This window comes from Plectropomus leopardus, chromosome 15, assembly GCF_008729295.1.
Source record: "Plectropomus leopardus isolate mb chromosome 15, YSFRI_Pleo_2.0, whole genome shotgun sequence".
NCBI lineage: Eukaryota > Metazoa > Chordata > Actinopteri > Perciformes > Serranidae > Plectropomus > Plectropomus leopardus.
This window is the reverse complement of record NC_056477.1, coordinates 2,926,888-2,936,490: the sequence shown is the minus strand read 5'-3', so window position 1 is coordinate 2,936,490 and position 9,603 is coordinate 2,926,888. Positions and strand designations below refer to the sequence as shown.

The 9,603-nt window shown below is 36.9% G+C and overlaps 1 protein-coding gene across 1 annotated transcript; it reads left to right on the top strand.

Annotated features, from left to right (window-relative positions):
• The first annotated feature begins 1,207 nt into the window (after nucleotides 1-1,207).
• LOC121954842 (G-protein coupled receptor 4-like) lies at nucleotides 1,208-9,396 on the top strand. The gene is made up of 6 exons (XM_042502552.1): nucleotides 1,208-1,257; nucleotides 1,879-2,071; nucleotides 2,450-2,634; nucleotides 2,730-2,793; nucleotides 8,769-8,927; nucleotides 9,225-9,396. The coding sequence occupies exons 2-5, from the start codon at nucleotides 1,901-1,903 to the stop codon at nucleotides 8,778-8,780; spliced, it is 432 nt and encodes a 143-aa protein (XP_042358486.1). The 5' UTR covers nucleotides 1,208-1,257; nucleotides 1,879-1,900; the 3' UTR covers nucleotides 8,781-8,927; nucleotides 9,225-9,396.
• The last annotated feature ends 207 nt before the right edge of the window (nucleotides 9,397-9,603 follow it).

Here is a 9,603-nt window from a genome sequence, read left to right as displayed (position 1 = left end):
AACATAAACTTGCTTCAGTCTCAGCAAAATATACTATCCACTGTAAACAGTAGGATGTCATACCTACAAAAGACATGACCTGTTTCTTGGTTTGTGGTGTCAGAATACTTTGAATGGCAGTTTTTGTGTTTGGGAGAGAGATATTTACCCTCCTGCTGTGATCATTTATCCTAGAAAGGTCACTCATTGTTGAACCCATTGCAGTGTGCTCAAACAAGCAATGTGGCCATTATTTGCCAGTTGTTGCAGCAGTGCTGATGTGCCTGTCTTACAGGCCTCTTTTGATGGTGAACAAGTCACTAAATTATCAAATTATTGCAGAGGCGCATCCCTAGCTGGCAAAGTAAGTTAACGCTGCTTTGTTAATTCCCAAACTTTTGTATCAGCTCATGGCCAGATAGTTGAAACAGAATGTTTTGTTTTCCTTAATAAGAAAATTTAAACCAGTGCTGGGAATCTTTTTTGCATGAAAATACTTTAACCAAATCACCAACAGAGAACAATTTACTGTTAGCTGGAGCCTGTGATAGAATTGTGGATGCATTGGTTTGTTCATTTTCTGCCTGCAAATCTTGCAGGTTTTTCTGTGTCTGCTTGTTGCATTACCATATAACAATGAAGCTGTGTCTATCTTGTGTTGCAGATTTGTGTCGTTGTCTGGGTCCTTCTTCTTAGCTTTCCTGTACTTTTCTCTTTTTGATATGATAATTAGGTCAAGCTAGCCATTGCTGGCATCTTTTTTTCTCCTTCCACTGCTCATATTCTTCCTCGGTTGGACCCTCAAAGTCCTGTACACTTCCACAATGAATTGTAGGCATGTTGGTGCTTATTTACATACCGTTGCTCCTGCAGAGTATTATTTGGTTCCTAGATGGAGCCAGATATAACAGAATTTTCAGCTACATGTCTTTCACATTTCTTAGTTGAGTCCCTTTACAAACTTAGTTTTTTGTATGTTTTTGTGAAGAAACTTTGGCCTCTTTGTGTTGATGCAGAGTGTACAAACATGCGTGGTTTTACCACTTACTGTGTGGTGTCATGTTAACCTCAACGTCCTCTCTTACTCACGCATATTCATGCCATACTGTTTTTTTCTAACTTCCTTAGAAGGTAATCATCGACGCCTCCTCTGTGTAGACTACCATCAGTCAGTGTCACAGTTCACTATATGTAATGTAGACAATTTGGGTGCTGAGGACATACCATCAGACACTGGTGTAGGGAACAACTTCCACTGTGGTCTTGCAGCTTTCAAAGGTAGTTTTTGTTGTTTTATTATATAGATTATTAACAAAGCTAAAGGCACTATAAACAGTCAAGAAATGATTGTGCAACTTTTAAAAGCTGAAGAATACTGTGTGTTTACTGTGTGTTCTGTTTTTCCTTTAAATTGGGAAAATTATAAATATTGGATTGTGTAAAAAAAAAGATAAATACATGATTTGGTTTTAATTAAATAAAGTAGAAGTAAAAGAAGTAGAAGTATTGTTCAGCCTTTTCAGGAATGGAGCTCATATATCTGGAACATGCTTACAACGGCTTTTTTACAAAGCTGTCTTGAGAGTAGAAATATGCAAAAAAAAACAACTTGTGGGTATTGTGACAATGTGATTACATTAAATTACTGAAACAACTTAACCGTGTTTAGTGGTTATAGTAAAGACTTCACATTAGTATTCATAATCAGTGAATACTAATTCATAAACAATCTGAAACTGTGTTATTTGATTAAATAATAGTGAGCAATGATTCTGTTAATTGTTATTGTGGGTACAGTGTTTGGGATTTTTGGGAACTTGCACGTCAGCTTTAGTGATATCACTGAGCAATATATTGTAGAAATTAATCATGTTTCCTTTCTATAATCTGATCTCTTAGAAAACAGGTTTCACTCTGAAGAATGGATGATATCTACATGAACAATACTTCACAGAACAGAAGCTCTAATTTCACAGAGAGCATGGATTATGATTTTGCAGAAGCTAGATTCATCATGTTTGTGGTGGATTGCATAATCATTTGTATCGGCCTTCCTTTGACTCTCTTGGCCATTTATGCTCTTTATTCTCTGGTATGTATATTATGACTGAGATGTATTTATTTTCTCCATGTGTCATGTGTCTCTGTAAAGGATCTTGATGTGGATTATGGGCCAGGGGTCAGGCAGGTGGGATCAAATGTCGTAATGATGCATAAATTTACAGTTTAAAATGACTCCCCCGTTAAAGTGTACATAAAAATGATTGGACCCCAAACAGTTTACTCTGTGCCGTGTCTTCTGTTAAACTATAAGAGTTAATGCTACCATTTAGTTATTATTTGGGCTCGTTGCCTCTGTTTTTGTTTGTAGCGTATAAATGTAGCATATACATGACGATGCTGGACAGAGCGAGATGATATATATTAACAACTGCTTTCTTAATTTTTTAATTTTTCTTTTTTTTTGTAGGTAAAAGATGATCATATTGCTCCGATCTACGTCATCAACCTTCTCATTACCGACGTCATTCAGCTCTGCTGCCTGATCGTTGAGGTGTCACAGCGTGAGAGGCCCACAGAAACGTTCTCCGATTTAATCCGCTTCTATTGTCTAACGACCAGTGTTTGCTTCATGGTGTGCATCGCCATGGAAAGGTAGCTATCGGTCTCTCCAGTATTATGTAGCCTCTTCTATGGCTGACCCTTGTATTACTATATAATCCTGATGCTGTGTCTGTCTTGTATTGCAGGTATTTGGTCATCGCCTGCCCACTGTGGTACCGCCTCAGACGAACCATCAAGATCTCTGTGCTGGTCTGTATCATTGTTTGGGTCCTTCCGGTTGTCCTTTACTTTCTCATTTTTCTGTCGAGCACAGAAATGACCTTTGGGATCCTCCTCCTCCTTCCTCTCCCACTGCTCATATTCTTCCTTGGTGGGACCCTCAAAGCCCTGTCTGCTTCCATCTCAGTCCACTCTGACGAAAAACGAAGAATTGTAGCAATGTTGGTCCTGGTGCTGCTTATTTACGTGCTGTTGTTCCTGCCAGCCATCATTGTGCTCCTGTTTCAGAGAGACAGACCTAACTTAATCCTAATCTACCTGTCTGTTGAATTTGTTAAACTGAATCCTCTTGCAGACTTAGTTCTTTATATTTTGATGAGGAAAGGGACCATTGACAAGCTTTTGGCATCTGTGTGTTGTTGCAGAATGGACGACAATGATATCAGCAGTTCGGGGGGGGGGGCAGACTGAGACATGCACGTAAATATGAACGATAGAGACAGGACAGATTCTGTCATTGACCGATGCAGTTTCCAAAAAGACACCTAAACCTTCATTTTGACTCTTTTTTTGTATGTGCAACATAGAAAGAGAATTTCAATTAAAAATCAGTTTTTGGACAAAAAAAAAGAAAATGTTTGGCTTTGTCTTATTCAGTACATTAAAACCTGATAAAACATACAAATGTTTTTGTGTGTTTAACTGAAAAGGCATCTTAACATGTCTCAAGGACATCTTTTTTGATCTTTAAAACAACTAAAATAAAATAACTTGTGTGTCTATCCAAAATTGTGTTTGATAATGAATTAAACCACATACTTTTTGTCTGTCTTTATATAATACACATCTTATTTTGGGTGTTTTAGGTATGGTCGTTTTTAAAATGTGATTCAGAGCAGGTATTTGCTATTGTATGCTTGCCAATGTAAATAAATTCTGTGCAATTTTATATTAAATTTGTCATTTTTCAGAAATTCAATATAAAATCTTTATTTCTAGCTAAAACTGTGAAAGTCTGCACTTGACTAAGTCTGAATTGAAACATGGTATATTGTGGGATATTGTGGGATATAACCCAGCCCTACTTCTATGAGGGAGGCAGGTTTTTTGGGGTTTTTTTTTTATTATCAAAGGATATTTTCTGATAATCCTCTTGTAGTCAAACTTCATATTTAAATTTATCCATTTGGCAGACACTTTTTTCTAAAGTGATACCAAATGAGGTATGTTCAAGAGTTTAGCCCAGTTGCATTTATATTTTGTGGTTAACTTTTTCCTTTATAGCTACAGTAGTTTAATGAATTGTCCCTTTAATGCAAGTTAAAAGCAGGACAGCAGAAATACATTCATCTGAGTGGCAAAACGAAGTATAAAGAATTAGGTACATGAGCTGGTGCGTGCACTTAGACAAAGTTCTGAAGAAAAACCAGTGCCACACAGAGAGACCACAGATGATAAAAGACTGTGGGTTTAGATATCGGAGCAGATTACATATACACACATGCATATATCTTGTGCATCTGTAGTTTGTTTTAATTGCTGATGTTCTTCCAGCCCCAGTTATCTGTTAGCTTAGGTTTTAAATAAATTAAATTATCTATGGCATGCACTTCCTTCTTCTTACACTCACTGAAAACGTTTCTGTCAAGTGTTGTGCATATAAGGCCAAGAAGATAAAATATCTAGATAATTTGTAAGTGTAAGACAATAAAAGTTTATTTTGATGTTAATGTTATTGAAGCTCGATCGTGTTTTGAGCCCTGACCATTGCCTTGAAGTCAACGGCTGCCTGGAAGGCGCTCCCCGCCTCCAACCCTCTGACCAATCACAGAAGCCCCAGTACTCAAATTCAGACTTCCTCAGCAAGTTCACACGCATAGTCTATATTTTTCAAATATATGAATAAAGTAATCTTTATCTAAGCAATTTGTGCAGAAAAATATAACAATAATACAACCTAAGTTAGCTACTTTTAGCTAGCACTACTGTATTATAAGATAGCTAATGTTAGCTAATTGGACCTGATAACGTAGATTAGCTATTTTAACCAAGCTAATGCAACTTTTCTGCAAAGTAATGTAGTTAGTCTGTCTAAGCTTGTTGAAAATAAATTAAAAACTGATGCTAATGTTGAGCAGTCTAGTTATATTGATATGTTATTTCACAAAGGCTAACATTGGCTACATACCAGGCTGCATACTCCCAGGCAGCCAAATGATTTTGGATAACGTTAACTGTAAGGCATCTACACATGGTCTTCCAGGCGGTGTAGTTATACCGGCTAACTCAGAGACAGGCGGTTGACTTTAGAAAACTGTAATACGGCTTTCCCACCAAAATTAGCAGCATGCAGGTTTTTCAAACATGGGTAAACCCATTAAATATCGTGGATTGACTGTATTCCCACTGCCAGTGAACACCACTGGAGCACATGTGTTTGCCTTTCTGTTAGCTTTTGCGTGTGTGTGGTCTGTTTTGTTGGTGTGTCTGTACGATATCATGGACAGGCAGGAGAACAGCAGCCAGAACAGAGGTCTTTGAAAACTTTTCAATGGTTTCTTTTCTTTATCGCTATTATTCAGTATCTCTTTTAAACTCAGTGCAGATGTATTTGGATTGATGTTTTAGTACTGCTTAGGAGGAGATGGAGGGTAATTAGTGACAGCACGTCATTACAACTTGCTACTTAAAGAGCTTAAATTACCTCGTTCACCCGGTTGTTTTGTTCCCATCGGTGCCGATCGGAGTTGGAGGCCATTAAAAACCTGTGTCCACTGCAGAGTCATTTGACCTGGGTGTTAATGGTAATTGTATGCATTCTCATTGCATTGAATATTCAATATTCAATTGCACTGAATGAGTGAATAACATGGCAAACATATTTTAAACTTGACTTTATATCATTTTAAATAATTTTTAAAATTTCTTTCTTTACATCTCTTGGCTTATCTTGTCTTTACTCTTTTATTGAAAAATCTGTATCCTGTGTGATGTTTTTATATTTTATTGCTCTGTAAAGCACTTTGAATTGCGCTGTTGTATGAAAAGTGCTATCCAAATAAAGCGGCCCTGGATGCCTTCCAGGATACTTGGTAATACTGGTTAACTCTTAGGCAGCCAGTTAATTTTCAATTCCTGTATGCATACCCAGCTAGTAGGGAATGTTCCCACAACACTGGCTAACTTTAATTAGTTGTAATTATGTTTAAAGAAAACATTTTGATCTAATCTTCAAAGAACCATTTAAGGATACCTATCATTTCAAATAATGTTCCTGCATGTTAAATGCTTACTAAGATGTAATGTTTGAACGGCACCAATCTGAGGATGTTTTTGGTGATGTTGAGAGGTGACAGATGATAGAGTAATCTTTTGTAAAACATTCCCACAGTTGTAATATTCCCAAAGTCTTATATAAGAACAAACTTTTCTTTTTACATGAAAATGGAATTTGAAGTGTTCACATAACAACATTGAAATAAATAAAGAAAAACCAAAAACATTTTTTGATGTTTATAGAGAATGCTCTCCGAACTTTTAAAAGAACATTCTGGGAACTAAAAGAAAACTTGCCACTTAAAATGTTACTAAGTTATTGATTGGTTGCATTGCACCTTTATCAGAACATTTTTAGAACCAAAAATTGCTGGCTGGTTACAGACATGATAGTTTAAAAGTGATGTCTCCCAGGCAGCCAGTTGATTTTATATGCCTGCAGGGCATTAAGGCATGGTAGATTAGGGATGGCTGTCTTCCAGGCTGCTCAGTAATACAAGCTAACTCTAAAACAGCAAGCTGATTTTAGTTCATGTTAACTGTAGGCAATCTAGACATGGTCTCCTGGTAATTATACCAGCTAACTCAGAGGCAGACAGTCCACTTTAGATATCTGTAAGGCATCTAGGTTAAGAGTGATGTGGTCTTCCAGGCTGCTTAGCTTTAGCTGTTAAATGAGGCAGCCAGATGATTTTGGATAACTGTAAGGCAGCTAAATACATAGTAGGTTAAAAGTTCAGAGAGTAAGAGAGTTCATGCCTTACTAATATTTTCTCTCTTCCTTAGAAGATAATGATCAGATACGCCTTCTCTGTGTAGATTTTATTAGCCTATGGCATGTTATATTTATCAAATTTATTGTAGGCTGTTTGGATGCTCAGGCCATAATTTCAGACAGTGGAATAGGGAACTCATTCAGGTGGTGTCTTGGAGGTGTCTTTGGAACATATTATACTGTTTTTTAAGTTTTTTAAGTGTTTAAGTTCAGAGGCACTCTGAAGAGTCAGGAAAAGATTATGCAACCTTGGACTGTAGCTGTGCAGAAAACTGTGTTTAAATCAACTGTGTTAATCATCAAAGCTATTTATAATGACATTTCCAGTTTATCAGGAAGCGATGACAACTGAAAAACGTTTTAGGTGTGTGACAAAATGGAAATGTAACCCAGAATCTGTAGATCATTATCAGTCCACTCAGTGTTACAACTCACCTTCCTTATTGTAGACTGTTTGGATACTGAGGATATAACATCATACACTGGTATACGGAGCTCATTCGGTGGAGGTCATCCAAATTTCAAAGGTAAATTTTGTGACATTATATTATATTGAATATTTAAAATGATAGAGGCACTATGAACAATCAGCAAATAATTATGCAACCAACATGCTGTTTTAAACCAGCTCTATTTTTTATGTTTCACTCTTCCATTGGTTTGTAAAAACGACAAAACAAAAACAGTTTGAGAAAGAAGCCAAATGAAATAAATACAGAAAGATGCAGTATTTTCAATTAATGTATAACTGTTTTGTTTTTTCAGAAAATATTCTACTGTACAATAATGTAGCCCTGTAGCATGTTTACAAAGGTTTTTTTTGCAAACATGTCAGTATTAATACTGTTAAGACATTTTCTAGCTTTTATTTGTTCTAAATCATCAGGAAATGATCGCAGCCGTCAAAGGCTGATGAATTGTTCATGTAATCCAAGACCAGTTACACTGAGTTAACCCTTTCATACATAAGTTATGACTGCCTCGGTCAAGAACTTTGTCTTGTTTTTGTATGTCTTATGATTGTCAACATAAATATTTTTGTGACATTTTCTAGTGTTTATATATTTTAAATCATCATTAATCCACCAACGTTGTTTATCGTGACATTGACAGTTAATCAGGAAATGATTGTGGCTGAAATATGCAAAAGACTTTTGAGGGTTGTGATGATTATGTAACCCCAAGACCAATGATACTGAGTTAACCCTTTCATATATACATTTTGACTACTTCAGTCAAGGATTTTTTTTCTTGTTGGTTTTTAAAAAAATTTAGATCTTTTTTTCATTTCAACAACGTCTTCCTGTCCACAAATATGTGCTTTTAACTGAGTAAATATAAACCCATGATTTAAATGATTTATTATGTGAAATCTATTAAAAGATATATTTTTCTAACCCCATCCTTCCCTCTTCCATTCAGTTCCTTGCTCTTGAATCCTCAGGCACGAACATTTTCTACAAAAATGCTGTAAAGATTTCTTGGTAACAAAAACTGAAAGTTATATTCTAATAACACATGAAGCATTTTCAAAAACGTTTCATTAATAGGTTCAGTTGTAGTTATATATAATCAGTGATGCATTCTGTCTATTTTAGTGGACGGATGATTCATCAAAATCCTACTAATATGAAATGTTTGTACTGCAAGGGTCTTCTACTGTAGAGGGATTGGCAAGATATTCCTGAGCTGCATAAAATTTGTTACATTCTGGAAAGATAATGCAAATGGTTCATTGAATGGATTAATCAGTCATGTAAACCTCCTTGTCCAAAATCAGAGGGCACTGAGAACAGAAGAAGTCAAATCATGAAACGGTGTCTGGCATTTTGGATGTTTTTCCTGAGTTTGGTTATAATATTGTATTTGTGTGAGCTTGAGATATCACAAAACACTGTTTGGTAGATGATAAACAGCACGCTGCCTTTCTAAAACGTGATTTCTTCTACTACAGGTTTCACTCTGAAGAATGGCGTTTTATATTGTCTTTGCCCCCTTCGTTCCCTACAATTATTTTGGAGAAGCTGGACTCATCATGAAAGTGGTGACATGCATTGTCGTTTGTGTCGGCCTGCCTTTGACCCTCATGGCCATCTATGCGCTTTTTTCTCAGGTATGAACATTGTGACTGAGTTTTATTTATGTACCGTTTGTGTCATAGATCTGTCTGAAGGAGCTAGATCTGAGTTGGGGGACAAAGTGTCATGGGCTGTTATGAAGTGTTATGAAGCCCCTGGGAAGTGCACCAGGCTCTGATGTAAATTGTAAATAGTGGCCAAAAGTGGAATTACACCGTCAGGGTCCGTACAAGTGGCTCTGACAGTGATTGCTGATCAGAGCAAGATGACATATTTAGGAGTTGGAGTTCAAAACATGTTCACAGCTGTTTGTTTACTTTTGTTTCCTGCAGGTGCGAAATGATCATGTTGCTCCGATCTTCGTCATCAACCTTCTCATTTCTGACCTCATTCAGCTCTGCTGCTTGATCGTTGAGGTGACGCAGCCGAAGGATCAGATATATAAAATCTTCACATATATTTACTACTTTTGTATGGGGGACAGCGTTTGCTTCATGGTGGTGATCGCCCCGGATAGGTAACTATCTGTCCATCCAGTGTCTGAGGAGCTACTTCTGTGTCTGACCCTTGTGTCACTATATAGTTCTGAAGCTGTGTTTCTGTTGTGTTGCAGGTATTTGGTTATCGCCTGCCCACTGTGGTACCGCTTCAAACGAACCATCAAGATCTCTGTGGTGGTCTGTGTCGTGGTCTGGGCCCTTCCTCTTGTCT

Coding starts and splice junctions, on each gene's coding strand:
- LOC121954842 (XM_042502552.1), top strand. CDS start 1,901: ATGGATGATATCTACATGAACAATACTTCACAGAACAGAAGCTCTAAT. Junction 2,072..2,449: donor TTTATGCTCTTTATTCTCTG/GTATGTATATTA, acceptor TTTTTTTTGTAG/GTAAAAGATGATCATATTGC. Junction 2,635..2,729: donor GTGTGCATCGCCATGGAAAG/GTAGCTATCGGT, acceptor CTTGTATTGCAG/GTATTTGGTCATCGCCTGCC.